The 17,312-nt window shown below is 43.6% G+C and overlaps 1 protein-coding gene across 1 annotated transcript in view; it reads left to right on the forward strand.

Moving 5' to 3' along the window:
- The window catches only part of dnajb13 (DnaJ heat shock protein family (Hsp40) member B13), a 62,404-nt gene that overhangs the window by 34,599 nt on the left and 10,493 nt on the right, over positions 1–17,312 (forward strand). The window contains exons 4-6 of the mRNA XM_085999466.1: positions 3,369–3,523; positions 4,378–4,491; positions 9,555–9,668. Of these exons, the coding sequence (XP_085855592.1) occupies positions 3,369–3,523; positions 4,378–4,491; positions 9,555–9,668 (383 nt within the window). The remainder of the gene's footprint in view (positions 1–3,368; positions 3,524–4,377; positions 4,492–9,554; positions 9,669–17,312) is intronic.

Raw genomic sequence — 17,312 nt, forward strand, 5'->3', positions numbered from 1 at the left:
ACTGCTTTGCGGAACACCTCCATTCAGCCCGTAAGGGTGACCCTGAGCTTCCGGTCGCCTGTCACTTTAATTCTCCGCTTCACTCCCACTCTGATCTCTCTGTCCTCGGCCTATTACATTGTTCCAATGAAGCTCAACGTAAGCTCGAGGAACAGCACCTCATCTTTCGATTAGGCACTTTACAGCCTTCCGGACCCAACATCGAGTTCAACAATTTCAGATAATAATCCCTGCCCCCATTTTTCATGCTGTATGATTTTTGCCATTCCCATTTGCAACATTTTATCTTTCCTGCCTCTTACAAAAGTACAATATGTTCTTTCAATTCCTTCCTCCCCTCCTAACACCCTCTCCCCCCGCTGTCTCTGCACCTGCTTAATATCTGTTACATCTCCAGCTTTTTCCAGTTCTGATGAAGGGTCCCAGACCTGAAACGTTAACTCTGTTTCTCTCTCCACGGATGCTGCCTGGCCTGCTGAGTATTTCCAGCATTTTCTGTTGTTATTTCAGATTTCCAGCATCCGCAGTATTTTGCTATTGTACAAATTATTTGTTTAATTTCTCTGCCATTTCCTTATTCCCCATTATAATTTCTCCTGTCTCAGCCTGTAAGGGACCCACATTTACTTTAGCTAATCTTTTCCTTTTTACATACCTATAGAAGCTTTTACAGTCTGTTTTTATATCTCTCGCTAGTTTACTCTCATATTCTATTTTCCCTTTCTTTATCAATTTCTTGGTCCTCCTTTGCTGAATTCTAAAATCCTCCCAATCCTCAGGCTTATGTATGAAGAATAAAATTTAGCCAAGTTCTAGAGGCAATTCTTGTAGAATTGTACCTCGCATGAGTCACAACCTTAAGCGAGAAGGGGAGACAATTGGGCAATTTATTTTTTAAGTACGGAATGGAAAAGAGCATTCGACCTGTAAAGCATCTTTCCTCCACAGGCTATGTACAATTTGTGGTATATATCTAACCAAACCACTCAGTCTCCATACAAAAGGGAAAACCTACAAAAAGATAAAGGTCTGTGATATGTCTTCTTGATTCAGAAAGGTAATCAAGCGAAACTCTAGTATATTGTCATGACAACTTACATCATTCAGCTCTGACATGTTGGATTCTAAACGTAACATTGTGCAAGCAGCTCAGGAACAAATGTGTTTTATACGGAATTTGATGGTCTATATTCTTATGACCTTCAATGCTATTCTTCACCAGCTTTTTATCTGGAATCTTTTCAGTCTCAGATTGACAACTTCCTCTGTCATACTCCCTATCTGACATCAAGGTGTGGATAAATCAACATTTCCACCAGCTGAACATTGGGAAGACTAAAGCTATCATTGTACGCCCCTGCCATAAATTCTGCTCTACCTTTAAAAACCTCTCAAAACCCAAGCTGACGATCCCTCTCCATCCATTTCTTCATTCCCTTTATCTATTTTCACCCCTCTGTAAAGTGCCTTAGGATGTTTTCTACATTAAAAGTGCTATATAAATGCAAGTTGTTGTTGTTAGATGCCAATCCAAGTTGCCATCCAGCAAGTGTGTCACCTTGCCAGCTGTGTGCTGCCATGCACTCAGTGGTGATGTTATTTAATAACTAGCCACTTTGAATTGGAGTCCAGGAACACAAGGATGCCGATCCTTGATGCACCAATGCTGATGGAAGCCATAGTTGGTAGCATGTCAGCACCCATCAAAGTGCCATGTCTCCCTGGAAGTGTGGTGCAGTGACATTAAATAATTCTTCTAACAAATAAGAGACTTTTCAGGTGTGTATTTTGTTCTATAGTTGAGGTGAGGGAAGTCAGTGTTAAGATTTTTTTTTCACTTTTTGCTCCCAGGTTAGGTACATCACAGAACAAAGTAAAGCTCCCTTTACACTGCCTCATCAATGTGTTTAACCTCAATTTCAGAAGGTCTGCCTCTGCACCAGTGTCAATGTCTGTTCTTGTGGCTTCACTGAAGTGAGATGGCCAATTTAGTGCTGAATTATGGGCAATTTATTATGATTTAATACATTGAAAATTCCTGTAACAGGATGTTAGGCTCAAAAATAAAACAGCTGCTACAGCCCCAAATATAAAATACTTTCACAATTAGTCGTGGAGCTAGTTAACATTTCTAGATATATGATTGAATAATAGAGAGAATTTTCCTCTCTGGCTACACTGCTTTTCCGGCATAACTGGGGTGGGGACCTGTCCCACCTGGTCCCTGCCTATTTCTATCGCAGGAGAAATTTTCGTGCATTACTTCTGCTGGATGCTGGAAACGCCTGCCAAAAAATGAGTGGGCGTAACCAAATAAAATGGTAATGGCAGAGTGACGTCGTACATTGCATTTTCTGTCCTTACCACCATAGCAACGTTGCCCACATAGAATGCCCATACACCTCTTAATTCAACTTGTCTGATAATTCCATTTCTTTTAGCACTCAATTGGCATTTGGCTGTGTTACTTACATTGCTTGATTCAAATTATTGGATAATTAATTTTTTTAGTGCTTAAAAATGACTTTGAATTATCAAGAGCATATAATAGGCGCGCAGCATTGCCAGGGATGGCGGAGACCTCTTTAAAAATGAAAATTCAGTGCAGGGAGATAATCCGCTGGGAGCTCACTAAAAAAAACTGATCCGCCTCAGTAAATTCACACCTGTTGGACAGGCAGAAATCCTGCCCATCGTGCTTTCAGTGATCTAGCAGCCAAAGGGGAAATTCGCAGCCAGAAGGTTTAATATTTTAAAAGTGCTATTTATAAACAGTTTGTTTTGTACCTTGTAGTGCAGACCCTGGAAATGCTAGTACTGAATGTAATGTGAACACTTACAATTGAACTTTTTCCAATTTGAACATGGAGGTGGCAGGAACATCACTGTGCCCACCCAAGTCGTGCACGACTGACCCTACCAAATCTTCCGGGAAAGCCTCTTTAGACATTCAGAGTGAGCTCCCAGGATATAATCCTCCAGTGACTGAGAACTCATTGTTCGAGAGTGTGCAAAGTACCTGGCAAGGTCCGGGTGTGTTCCAGTGACCAGCAGGTGAGATGACTGGATGACAAGTTTCCTGTTTTCCGCACATCTGAATCCCACCGAGAACTCAGCCCACTGGCTGCAAAATCTAGCTTATAGTGTCCATGTTTCACTTAGAACATGCGATGGCTTTAAACAATGCAATAGAATTATGTGACAAGCTGCATTATTTTCACAGACAATTCTATCACATCACTGGAAGGCGAAGCGAATTTAGCCAGAAACGTGCTCAAAGGGAAACATACAAAATTGTAATAAATACATATCGTACACTGCCACAGTTGCACGTTACTGAAGGTTACCACCCCTTACTCTCATTGCAGATTTTTTTGATGTGAAAGGAGAGGTAAACTTGGGATTTGGAGGGCTACGAGGGCGAGGAGGTAAGAAACAAGATCCTGCTATCGAAAGGGAACTGTATTTGTCTTTAGAAGACTTGTATCATGGATGTATGAAGAAGATCAAGATCTCGCGCAGGGTACGGTGCTATTATTTCAATGAGCTACCATGAATATTATACAGTCGTATTTTTATCTTATTACACAGATTGGGGTTGAAGATCTGCGGGGGAGTGCATCCAGTGAGTCCAACTGTAGCGCTCTAACTACTGTCTGTCTGAGATCAACTAACTCAGCATTGATCAGAAATTCAACCGCGGACCTTCTGGCGTGTATGACTTTGTATTGCAATAGGTGGTACATTTACTCACTAAATTATTGGGGGCTTATTTTGATCTTTTTATGGATACTGAAAGACAAATTATAATGTGTATATTAAGTTATAACCTCTCCCCTCTCCAAAAGAACTATTTTTAATCACCTGAAACTAAAATATCCTTTGGGGAGATGGAGTTGTTCCATGTGACGGTGGCACATTTTGGTGCTCCAACGGGTAGGTAAGACATAGGTTCATGGATCTGATTACCAGCAGACCAAGTTCCTGGTCTTGGCTATGCACTTCCCAGCACAGTCCACTGGGTAGCAATCAGGATTGGAAACTCAGGGCATTTTTCATCTCCTCTCTAGAAAGTCAATTGTAGGTTCCTATTCACAACCTGGCAGAGATCAGCTGGCTAAGCACAGACTTAACATGCGAGCATTCCCAGTCCTTATACCTCCAGCTTCTTAGTAAGCAGAAAGCCAACATAAAATCCATGACATTTACTACATCTTCCAAGGACTACATTGTATCCTTTATAGGTCTGAAAAAAGATGGATTTAACCTTTAATTAAGAAGAATGTTAAATTTCTGACTGAACTGATTACAATGTTATTTTGTTAATAATATGAAGTGTTTAATGACAATTCCTTTATTTTGTTATTTTTTAATCAGGTTATGAATGAAGATGGTCACACTTCAAGCATTAAGGATAAGATCCTGACCATTCACGTTAAACAAGGCTGGAAGCCAGGAACCAAAATCACATTCCCAAATGAAGGAGACCAGGTACTAGGAGCATAATTGCAAATAAAACCAATTATCACCTGGGTGCTGGAGACATATAGGGGGAATTTTCACAGGAAAAAACGGGTGGGGGAAGGAGGGGGGGTGGGGGGGCTGGAAGTGAAAGTTGGAAAAATCTAAAACCCGACCCCAACCTTTTACTCAGGTGGGACGGGGGGCGGGCAGACAACCTGCTGCCAGGCGGCAAGTTGGCATTTTAAATATTATAATGAGGACTGAAGCCTCTCCTTTAACCTGCTATGCAGGTTTAACTGCAGACGGCAGATGCCCCCGCCCCCATACATCCACGCCCCCTGGGTTGGAGATCGGACCCCCCACCTCTGGAGTCAGGGATTAGACACCCCCCTGTCAAAATTCAGCCCTAGGTTTCTGCCTGTTTTATTGCCATTTTAAAATTCCACCGGAAATGAGGTTGAGCAGCACTTACGTTCCCTCCTTCTCCCCCACCACCAACCACCCCCCCACCCCCCCAACATACATCATTGGAAGAGAGCAGGCTGGTGATTATGTCATCTGCTTAAAGTTCTACCACTACTGCCTCCCTGACTAATGTAGACCTGCATGAAGCAGGAGTATTAGCATGCCAGAGCCTGATCTTAGCAAAAGTAGAGCCAGTGTTATTTAAAAGGTTGTTTTCCCTATGGCATTTTGCTTTCAGGAAAGCAGCAAATTGCAAATGTTGCCTTGCAATTATTTTTAAAGACCTTGAGCTGGCCATTTTTTTTACTGTAAATTCCCCTGACCCTGGTATTTCGGTAGAGTCAGGTGCAGCTATGGGGCGGATTGAAGTTCTGCGCCCGCCCCCACCCCAGTTCTGCCCCCAGGAGGCTAGAAGAGCAATATTTAGCCACCCCTAATCTTTACCAAGAAAGGTTCTCAGCTATATTTAGTTATGAGGAAAAATGGATTTTTGTCTGTGTTGTATGTTTGACTTTTTATTGCTGTAAACAGTATGTAAGAGGTCAAAACTATTTCTCAAAGAAAATGCATTGAGCTCAGATACCAGGCAGGCTGGCTGTAGTAGGCATCACGAGGTGCAAAGTGTTAAGGAAAACTAAGATGCTAATTGTATTATATGGCTGCAGATTTCATATTGCCATTGCCAAAGATTGGCTATACATTTAATATTGATAAGAGAAATGCAGCATTTTGGTATTGAAACCATTCAGCCAACCTCTATATTAATGAAGTTCTGATAATGCAGATGAAAAAGCTGTAATGAGAAGAAACTATAGACCAAAGTTGCAAATGTAAAGAAAGGTGTTGATTTTAATTCCACACACAATATTTCACCCAAATGGTCAACCCCTAGTGCTATTCTAGTTTACTAACTTTACTACTCATGCGAGGAGCTGGTGGAAGTCTGCTGTTTCTCCTGTGGTGTCACCCTTGAGGTGCTTCTGACCGGCGGCTTCTGGGAGCTCGAGGCTCTGAGGGCCCTGGCTGCAAACTGTAGTACTTCAGCTGCTGCTGGGGCAGTCTGGCCCAGCTGGCTTTCTGGCACCATGGTTGGTATTGGTTGAGAGGGTGGCAAGGAAGCAGACATGCTGACAACCTATTGGAGGATAACACATGACGCACCCACTGTGCCAGTGCTATTCCCATGGGGTTCAGCACTTCCACTGATCTGCGGGTGAGCAGACTGCATATGCAGTCTCCTTCTCTTTGTCCTACCATTGGTGGCAGAGTCTTCAGCTACCTTGGATTTATTCTCTAGAGATTCTCCCTAAACCTTTTTGCCTCTTTACTTCTCTCCACCTTTAAAAATCTCCTCAAAACCCATATTTTCCATCAAGCTTTCAGTCACATCTTCTAACTCTTCCACAATGGCTCAGCATTAGTTCCTTTATTCGTTGTTTCAATTATTTCTTCCTTACTGTAAACCACTGGGATGTTTTCTACATTAAAGATATGAAAAATGGAAATTATTGTTGTCTCTTTTGGGCAAGGCCCAGATAACCCACTTCTAAAATTGTTATTTTTGTCTTGTGCCTGCAGTTCCAAAAGCTTCTTAAAAACAAAAAGATGCTGAATAAAAGATGTCACGTTCATTGCAAAATATTTGAAACAAAGGCAGGTCATTCTGGCAACTCTATGCTGCCCTCTGTGATTTTTACACCACACTCAGTATCAGTTACAGGATTCATAAGCACTCTAGATTTAATCTACCTAAATTTATATTTAATTTTCTTTTAGACTTTTAGAATTAAACTATGTGCTTATATTTTAAATGTCTACTGCTTAAATTAACCTCTTCTATCTCAGATAGTTTATTAATTTATAATTTGTCACAAACAGATGACAGTGCAGTGAAAGTGAATGGAGTGTTCTTGCAGCCTTGAGGGGAGAGCATCAATTCTTAAAATAGTTTATTCAAGTGGCAGCTAACTGTGATGCCAGCCACATCTGCCTTGACTACTAAGCTTGAGATTCTATTTGATATTCATCCTTAGTACACACTCGGCTAGCCAGTCATGTATTTGAGTTTCGTGGTACCTGATGTTCATATTCATCTGATATGCGCTAGCTGGAATGAACTACAGCAACTCATTGTTCTTATTTCTTGTGCTGAGTGAATGGAGTATCATGTTAAATTTCAGATTTTTATCAATTTAACACGTTGCTTATTTTTTCCTCTCCTCTCCTCCCTGCTCTCTCCTCGCTCTGCTCCTGTCTCCTCCTTTCCTCTCCCCTCATCACTGTGGCCCTTAATGCCACAAGCTCCTTTCGGGCTGCAGCAGGTGACATCAGTGACATCTCACAGTTTTCAGTCTACCGCTGTATCAGGGAGGTCACCAAGGCTCTCTACACTAGGAGGAAAAGTTACATTACTTTCCCCATGGATACAGCGAAGCAGGATGAGAGAGCACCAGGCTTCGCCTGCATGACAGTCTTCCCCAGGGTGCGAGGTGCCATGGACTGCACCCAAATTGCCTTACTTGCTCCCCATAACCAGCCTGTCATCTTTATCAATCAAAAGTGATTCCACTCCCTCAACATCCAGCTGGTCCCGGTTTCCTGGCAGCAGTCACGACCCATTCATTATGTGCCAGCCCTCTATCCCGCCTTTATTTCATCCGGGCTGTTAGGTTCCAGGCTGGTTACAGAGTGACAAGGGCTATCGCTTCCAGACATGGCTCATGACTCCTGTCAGGAACCCGGGCAGAGCTGCAGGGCGGGCCAAAATGAGAGCCACACCGCCACCAGAAACATCATCAGTGTGTCAAATTTGAGATGAGGGTTGCAAAAGTGGTGAGTATGACAAGAACGAGGTGTGGTGCACTGATTATAGGAGAGTGAAGGGAAGCAAGGGAGGGAAGTATTGTGAGTCGTGAGGCTGGAGGTTGTGGAGGTGTGAGCAGAAAGTAAGAAAGCAGTATTTTTACCTTGTCATTGAGGTCATTGAACTTCTTTCAAATAAGATCCATATATTCAAGTTTGCCAATGACACAAAGATTGGTGGCATAGTAAGTAGTGTAGACGGGAGCATAAAATTGCAAAGAGACATTGATAGATAAAGTGAGTAGACAAAACTGTGACAGATGGATTTCAACACAGGTAGGTGTGAGGTCATCCATTTTGGACCAGAAAAGGATAGATCCGAGTATTTTTTAAATGGTGAAAAACTAGGAACATTGGATGTCCAAAGAGATTTAGGAGTCCATGTACACAGATCACTAATATGTAGTGGTCAGGTACAAAAAAATCATCAAAAAGGCTAATGGAATGTTAGCCTTTATATCTAATGGGCTAGAATATAAAGGGGAGGAGATTTTGCTACAGCTATACAAAGCCCTGGTTAGACCACATCTGGAATACTGTGTACAGTTCAGGGCTCCACACCTTAGAAAGGATATATTGGCCTTGGAAGGAGTGCTGTGCAGATTCACCAGAATGTTACCAGGGCCCCAAAGGGTTAAATTAGGAGGAGAGATTGCGTAAACTAGGCTTGTATTCCCTGGAATATAGAAAGTTAAGGGGTGATTTGATTGAGGTTTTTAGGATTTTGAAAGGAATTGATAGGGTAGATGGAGAGAAACTTTTTCCGCTGGTGGGGTAGTCTAGGACAAAGGGACATAACCTTAAAATCAGAGCCATGCCATTCAGGAGAGAATTTAGGAAACACTTCTTCACACAAAGAGTGATAGAAGTGTGGAACTCTCTCCCAGAAAAAGCAGTAGATGCCAGCTCAATTAATAATTTTAACTCTGAGATCGTTAGATTTTTGCTAGCCAAGGGTATTAAGGGATATGGAACCAAGGCAGGTGGATGGAGTTAGGATACAGATCAGCCATGATCTCATTGAATGGCGGAACAGGCTCGAGGGGCTGAATGGTCTACTCCTGTTCCTATGTTCCTGTGTTTCGGCATTTCTGCCATGTCCTGGGAGCTAGGCTCCTGACATTGACTTCCTCTGGAATGTCTTCCCACTGGCAGTGGAGATATTACCTGGACGGCTTTCTGCCCCCTGGGGGGGGACAGGATCTCCCACCCGCTGTCCACGAGAATCATCGGAGAACCTGGGGACAAAATCTGCAAGTCTAGCAGCCAATTCTCTGTTCAGAAGTGTTTCCTTCCTTCTGCAGCCAGAATGTACCTCCCCTTTAATACGTTTTGCTACCTTTAAGAAGTGTTGGACTTCACTCCCTCCCTGCCCCCCAATAGGCGTGCAACCAGTGGAGCGCTGGCTGCACGCCTGATTCATTATAATAAGCTTGCAGCATGAATATTACGTGCTGCCTGGGACAACACTAAGAGGCACGTGCAGTGCAAGCCCTGACCCCTGCGCTCCCGTTTTCCAGCACGATCGGATTTCTAGGCCATTGACTGCTTGCCCAAGTGATCATTATTTCTTTCTAAGCAGGTTATTCGACAACATAAAATATACCAATGCAAATTGCAGAGAACCTTATCACAAAAATTCATGCATTGTTCTTAGGATTAGTTGAAGAATGGTTGTGACTATGAAATTATTAAATAATTATGAAATTTTAACCACCTTTTTGTATTGGTTAAATTAAGTTTATTACTTTTGATTCATGCAGGGTCCAAATAATATTCCAGGAGACATTATATTCATTGTGAAAGAGAAACCACATCAATGGTTCTGTCGAGAAGAAAATGATCTAATTTTCTGTGCTCCTATTTCCCTGGCAAAGGTATGTGCAATGTTCAGATAGATTGCAGTGTCAATTCAGAGCCTGCGTTAGGACTGGGGAATAGAAGCATATTTTTCTCTTGCATGATTTTACAGATTACTTCAATAACTAGTCTCAGTAAATATGTATTGACAACATTATTCTAAAAGTCATTTTTAAAAGACTTGGAGCCATTGGGGTATTCTGCAGGGCAGGTTTGTGTGGAGTCCCAAGATATGGCTGAGATTTCAAATGGTACCTTTGCATCAGTCTTCACTACTGAAAATGATGCTGAGGTACCAGTGCTGTTACATAGGGGTGAATTGAATGTTTGGGAGTGGATGCAAGATAGTCTAAAAATAGAAATAGTTTTAAAAGGTACTGTCAGAACCAGGAAACTCTAGGCCCATTAGTTTAATTTTAGTTATAGGCAGGTTGCTAGAAGGTATTATTAGATAGTTAAATGAACATCTGGAAAGATCATTAAAGAATCCCAGTAAGGCTTTTGGAAAAGGAGGCCTTATCTCGTCAACTTGATCAACTGTTTTGAAGAGGTTACAAAGTTGGTGGCTGACAGAAGTCCAGTAGGTGTTGTGTATTTTGATTTTCATAAAGCCTTGGATTAATCATACAGTAGTGCAGTAATTATGTTATTCAACTAATAATCCAGAGAATGTGAGTTTAAACTAAAATGGCAGGGGGTTGGGAACCTGTGCAGGGAGACAGAGGAAAGGGAAGCAAGGATAGAAGCAAAAGATAGGAAAGAGAAAAGCAAAAGTGGAAGTCAGAGAAATCAAGGGTGTAAATCAAACATGGCCACAGTAAACAATAATTCTAAAAGGTCTAAGAGTGTTAAAAAAACAAGCCTAAAGGCTTAGGCCTAGAAATTCGGTTGGTAGCGCCAGCGATTAGCGCCTAAAGAGCCCGAGAATTGGGGCGTTACCCAATTTTCGGGCGGGCGCTGTGAATATAGCGCCACCTCCCATATTGAGTATCATTTTAGCGCCGGCGCTAACTCTTTTCGCTCGCCCGTGGGTGCAGGCAGATCATGACGTCATTTCAGTGTGCAACGCCTTTTTGGCGCCCCGGACCGGATATTCAGTGGCGCCCGCAACCTTTTCGCCTGGCGCTATTAGTGACAGTTGGATGGAGCGTTCCCAGGCCCTTCTCGGACTCGGGGGGTGCTATTTAAAGGGGACAGCACTAGTATAAAAGCTGCAGCCATTTGGGCTGGCCATTCTGATCGTTGCTGGAGAGAGTTGCTGACCTTCTGTTGGACAGTAATTTTCTCATTGAGCCTTCGGAGGCACTGGCACTGGCAGCTTGAGGGCCTGGCTCCCGAGCTGATGATGCAGCATCTGAAAGCAGGGAGGTGGAAGAGTGGCTTTAGCAAAAGGACAGCTTGGCAGCAAGGGATGCCAGATTGCGGCAAGGCTATGACATGGGTCCACAGTGAGAAAGCATGTTGGCGGGGGGAACAAGTGGAAGGAGACAGTTGTAAAAGTTGAGAACCTTACCATCGCTGTCGACAATGGGGTCGGCAGCTGCAGTGGTTACAGGACCACTCAGACGTCCTCCAAGAATCTGGTGGACTCTCTCCTCGAGATCCGTGAGAGTGACCACTTGTGGAGGTCCTCCACCGGTGCGAAGCTGGTCTTTGCCAATCCTCGCCAGCTTGGACTGCAGGGGAAAGGAGGGGAAGTTATGTTACATGATGCCCTGAGTGATCATCTCATGCCCCCCATGGTGGAAGAGCCCTTACATGATGCCCTGAGTGATCATCTCATGCCCCCCATGGTGCAAGAGCCCTTACATGACACCTTGAGTCAAATGTGCATGTGTGTGCCCAGAAAGGGCCATGGGTGCTTGCTGGCAGATGGCCAATGGGGCACAGCCCACCCTGTAGCCATAAAGTCAGGTGCAAATGAGGGGATGCAGAAGTTTGCAGAAACAACACTCACCCTCATGACCCGAGTGAGGTCGTTGAATTTCTTTCTGCATTGGACAGGGCTCCTGGTCACCATGCTGCTGGAGTTGACCCTCTGGCATACATCCCTCCAAGCTCGTCGGTAGTCCTTATGATTCGGCCTTGTGCCATTGTCTGGGTAGAGAACATCTCGCCGGCGCTCCACTGCGGCCACCAATTGCTCCAGAGCCTCATTGGTGAAGCGCTCTGCTCTCTGTCTCACCTTCTCCATCTGGTCCAAGTTTTTAGCGCCAGAGAAGGGCCTGCGCCAATTCTGAGGCCTGCAAGGTGAAGAGTGTGGATGCTGAAGCTGACTGACCCACCCCTTTAAGAGCTGGCCGGCGCCTGGAAATCTCGTGGTCATCAGTAATAGAGAGCACCTGCGCTGCGCCCGTCCGCTCCGATATTGGGTTGTGCCGGAAGATTAGCGCCTTAGGAGTCCCGTGTAATGCCTGAATTCGCGCCTCAATCCCCTTTAGGGACGATGCAACCCAATATCGCGCCAGGCGGCGATAAGTTTCGTCTGGCTATAAACTTTGCGCAGCGCCAGTTCTAACGCCTCAAGCGGGGCTATACCCAATTTCTAGGCCTTTGTGTCTTAATGCGAGGAGCATTTGTAATAAGGTGGATGAATTAGCTGCGCAAATAGATGTAAACGGATATGATATAATTGGGATTATGGAGACATGGCTCCAGGGTGACCAAGGCTGGGAATTCAACATCCAGGGGTATTCAATATTCAGGAAGGACAGGCAAAAAGGAAAAGGCGGTGGGGTAGCATTGCTGGTTAAAGAGGAGATTAACACAATAGTAAGGAAGGATATTAGCTCTGATGATGTGTAATCTGTATGGGTAGAGCTGAGAAATACCAAGGGGCAGTAAATGTTAGTGGGAGTTGTATACAGACCCCCAAACAGTAATGCTGAGGTTGGGGATGGCATTAAACGGGAAATTAGAGATGCGTGCAATAAGGGCACTGGGTGACTTTAATCTACATATAGATTGGCCTAACCAAATTAGTAACAATACTGTGGAAGAGGAATTCCTAGAGTGTATATGGGATGGTTTTCTGGACCAATATGTCGAGGAACCAACTCGAGATCAGACCATCTTAGACTGGGTATTATGTAATGAGAAAGGATTAATTAGCAATCTTGTTGTGCGAGGCCCCTTGGGGCGGAGCGATCATAATATGATAGAATTCTTCATTAAGATGGAGAGTAAAGTAGTTGATTCAGAGACTTGGGTACTGAATTTAAATAAAGGAAACTATGATGGTATGAGGCGCGTGTTGGCTAGGATGGATTGGGGAATGTTACTTAAAGGGTTGACGGTGAATAGGCAGTGGCAAACATTTAAAGATCGCATGGATGAACTGCAGAATTTGTTCATTCCTGTTTGGCATAAAAACAAAACAAAAAAGGTGCCTCAACATTGGCTAACAAGGGAAATTAGGGATAGCATAAGAGCCAAGGAGAGGACATATAAATTGGCCAGAAAAAACAGGACAAAGGGATTAATTAAGAGGGGGGAAATAGGGTCTAATGAGAGGGAGGAACTGAATGAAATCAGTATTTGTAGGGAAATAGTGTTAGGGAAATTGATGGGATTGAAGACCGATAAATCCCCAGGGCCTGATAATCTACATCCTAGGGTACTTAAGGAAGTGGCCCTAGAAATAGTAGATGCATTGCTGGTCATATTCCAAAATTCTATAGACTCTGGAACAGTTCCCATGGATTGGAGGGTAGCTAAGGTAACCCCACTATTTAAAAAAGGTGGTAGAGAAAAAACGGGGAATTATAGACTGGTAAGCCTGACATCGGTAGTGGGGAAAATGCTAGAGTCCATTATAAAAGATGTAATAGCAGAGCACTTGGAAAACAGTGACGGGATCGGACAAAGTCAATGTGGATTTACAAAAGGTAAATCATGCTTGACTAATCTACTGGAATTTTTTGAGGATGTAACTGGTAGAATAGATAAGGGAGAACCAGTGGATATGGTATATTTGGACTTTCAGAAGGCTTTCGATAAGGTTCCGCATAAGAGACTAGCGTGCAAAGTTAAAGCACATGGGATTGGGGGTAAGGTACTGACTTTGATAGAAAATTGGTTGGCAAACAGGAAGCAAAGAGTTGGAATAAACGGGTCTTTTTCCGAGTGGCAGGCAGTGACTAATGGGGTACCACAGGGATCGGTGCTAGGACCCCAGTTATTCACAATATATATATTAATGATCTAGACGAGGGAACTAGATGTAATATCTCCAAGTTTGCAGATGACAGAAAGCTGGGTGGGTGTGTGTGCTGTGAGGAGGATGCAGAGAAACTCCAGTACGATTTGGACAGATTGGGCAGATGCATGGCAGATGCACTATAATGTGGATAAATGCGAGGTTATCCACTTTGGTGGCCAAAACCAGAAGGCAGTTTATTATCTGAACGGCAATAGATTGGGAAAAGGGGAAGTGCAACGAGACCTGGGTGTCCTTGTGCACCAGTCGCTGAAGGTAAGCATGCAGGTGCAGCAGGCGGTTAAGAAGGCAAATGGTATGCTGGCCTTCATAGCGAGAGGATTCGAGTACAGGAGCAAGGATGTCTTGCTGCAGTTGTACAGGGCCTTGGTGAGACCACACCTTGAGTATTGTGTGCAGTTTTGGTCGCCTTGTTTTGGTCGCCTTATCTGAGGAAGGATGTTCTTGCCATGGAGGGAGTGCAGCGAAGATTCACCAGACTGATACCTGGGATGGCAGGAATGACGTATGAAGAGAGATTGGGTCGATTAGACTTATATTCGCTAGAGTTTAGAAGAATGAGAGGGGATCTCATTGAAATTTATAAAATTCTAACAGGACTAGACAGATTAGATGCAGGAAGGCTGTTCCTGATGGCGGGGGAGTCCAGAACCAGGGGTCACAGTCTAAGGATAAGGGGTAAGCCATTTAGGACTGAGATGAGGAGGAATTTCTTCACCCAGAGAGTGGTGAATCTGTGGAATTCTCTACCACAGAAGACAGTTGAGGCCAATTCATTAAATATATTCAAGAAGGAGTTAGATATATTTCTTAAGGCTAAGGGGTTCAAGGGACATGGGGTGAAAGCAGGGACAGGGCACTGAATTTGGATGATCAGCCATGATCGCATTGAATGGCGGAGCAGACTCGAGGGGCCGAATGGCCTACTCCTGCTCCTATCTTCTATGTTTCTATGTTTCTATTCTACTACGGCAGTTTAAGAATTTGAATTCGGTTTTAAAAATCTGGAAATAAGAATTTGGTATCAGTAAAAGTGACCATGAAGCTGTCAAATTGCTGTAAAAACCCAAATAGTGACTCCAATCCCACGCCAACTTGGTTAACTCTTAACTGTCCACTGAAGTGGCCTAGAAAGCCACTCAGATGTATCAAAACCAGAAGAAGACCCACCACCATTTTCTCAGGCAACTGGGCAATAACTTTGCCAGCAATGCCCGCATTCTGAAATTAAATTTTAAAAATACTAAAGTGTTGCACTAAAGGCAAGTAAGGTTGCATTTTGTGGGATTGGCAGGCAGCTCTTAGGTTGAACATAAGAATATAAGAAATAGGAGCAGGAATAGGCCATTTGACCCTTCGAGCCTGCTCCACTATTCAATAAGATCATGGCTGATCTTCTACCTCATCTTTACTTCCCTGCACTATCCCCATATCGCTTGATTTCCTTAATATTCAAAAATCTATCGATCTCTGTCTTGAATATACTCGACGACTGAGCCTCCACAGCCCTCTGGGGTAGAGAATTCCAAAGATTCACCACTCTCTGAGTGAAGAAATTCTCCTCATCTCAGTCCTAAATGGCCAACCCCTTATTCTGAGACCGTGACCCCTGGTTCTAGACTCCCCAGCCAGGGGAAACATCCTCCCTGCATCTACCCTGTCGAGCCCTGTAAGAATGTTGTGTGTTTCAATGAGATCACCTCTCATTCTTCTAAACTCTAGAGAATATAGGCCTAGTCTACTCAATCTCTCCTCGTAGGACAATCCCCCCATCCCAGGAACCAGTCTGGTGAACCTTCGTTGTACTCCCTCTATGACAAGTATATCCTTCCTTAGGTAAGGAGACCAAAACTGTACATAATACTCCAGGTGTGGTCTCACCAGGGCCCTATATAATTGCAAGGTTGCATAGTGAATTGGTTGCATTCTTGTAGACAGAGGGCAGTTATTAATGATAGCACGTCTGCATGGGCGCCAGACACTAGTGCAATCCTGCAAGGATCCATATTAGGTCTGTAGCATTTTATCACCCTTATTAATGATCTGAATGAAGGTACTCGGGGAGCAGTCCAGAAGTTTGCTGGTAGCACAAAAATATGTGTGGGAATTACAGCCTCGGACAAAGTAGTCTGCAGGTGGATTTAGTCACACTGGGGGAATGGGCCAATATGTGGCAAATGTTAGTCAATGTAGACAAGTGCGTTGTGATGCATTTGTGGCAGGGTAATTCCAGGCATGCATACACTCAAGGCTGCTGAGTGGGCGAAAGATCTGGGGTTTGTAGTTCATGAAACATTGAAGGTCCATGACCAGTATCAGGAAGCTGTTATAAAGCAGATAGGGTGTCAGGGGTATAGCTAGGAAAGTTAAATATAAAATGAGTGTGCAATTCTTAACTTGTAGAAAACCTTAGTTTGGCCACATCTAGAATTCTGTGCCCAGTTTTGGTTCCCCCACATGGCAGGGAGCTATTGAGGGCCTGTAAAAGGTTCTGAGGAGAGCCACTCAATTGATACCTAGTTTAAGGGCCTTTAGTTATCAAGATAAACTCAGGGAATTTTTTATTGACTCTGGTTAAGCATAGACTTCGAGGGGGTAAGATTGTGGTCTCTAAAATAATGAATGGATTTGATTCTGTCCAGGTGAACCTTAGGCAGGGGAGGACTAGGGGACCTCAGTGCAAGTTACAAAAGTATTGAGTTAGGTTAGGTGTCAGGAGGCACTTCTTTTCAAAGAGAGTCATTGTCCTCTGGAATAGTTTGTCAATATATGCGGTAAGTGTGTATTTGCTGCAGGTCTTCAAAAGGGAGCTGGACGAGTTCCACGAGTAGAAGACATCTTGAGCTACAGAAGGTAGGTGGGTACACTAGGACTAGTGACATTGTCACCATGGTCTTCTGGAGCTTACTTGATTGCCTTCAGGGGTCAGAGAGAAATTTCTCTCGATTTCTTTTTCCCTAAATTGGCCTACGGTGTTTTCTCTGGGTTTTTTTTTTGCCTCTCCAGGAGATTGCATTACTGGGGGTGGTGGGGGAGTGGTTTGATGGTGCATGTAGGTTGCATCATTTTAGGATAGGCCTGGCTTGATGGGCCAGTTGGTGTGATGCTGTCCTTTTTCATATGTTCATAACCTAGAATTTGTGAACTGTTCTTTTACGTATTTATGTATTTTATGTATATTTTAATATTATAATATATTTATAACAAAAACCAAGGCACGCAGACCATTTTCTTTCAATTTCAAACACAGCTTTAAATATTAAAAATAACAACAGAAAATGCTGGAAATACTCAGCAGGCCAGGCAGCATCCGTGGAGAGAGAAACAGAGTTAACGTTTCAGGTCTGGGACCCTTCATCAAAACTGGAAAAAGCTGGAGATGTAACAGATATTAAACAGGTGCAGAGACGGGGGAGGGGAGGGAGGAATTGAAAGAACATAC

Source organism: Somniosus microcephalus, chromosome 10, assembly GCF_052327205.1.
Source record: "Somniosus microcephalus isolate GS21.2 chromosome 10, FLI_Smic_1.0, whole genome shotgun sequence".
Lineage (NCBI taxonomy): Eukaryota > Metazoa > Chordata > Chondrichthyes > Squaliformes > Somniosidae > Somniosus > Somniosus microcephalus.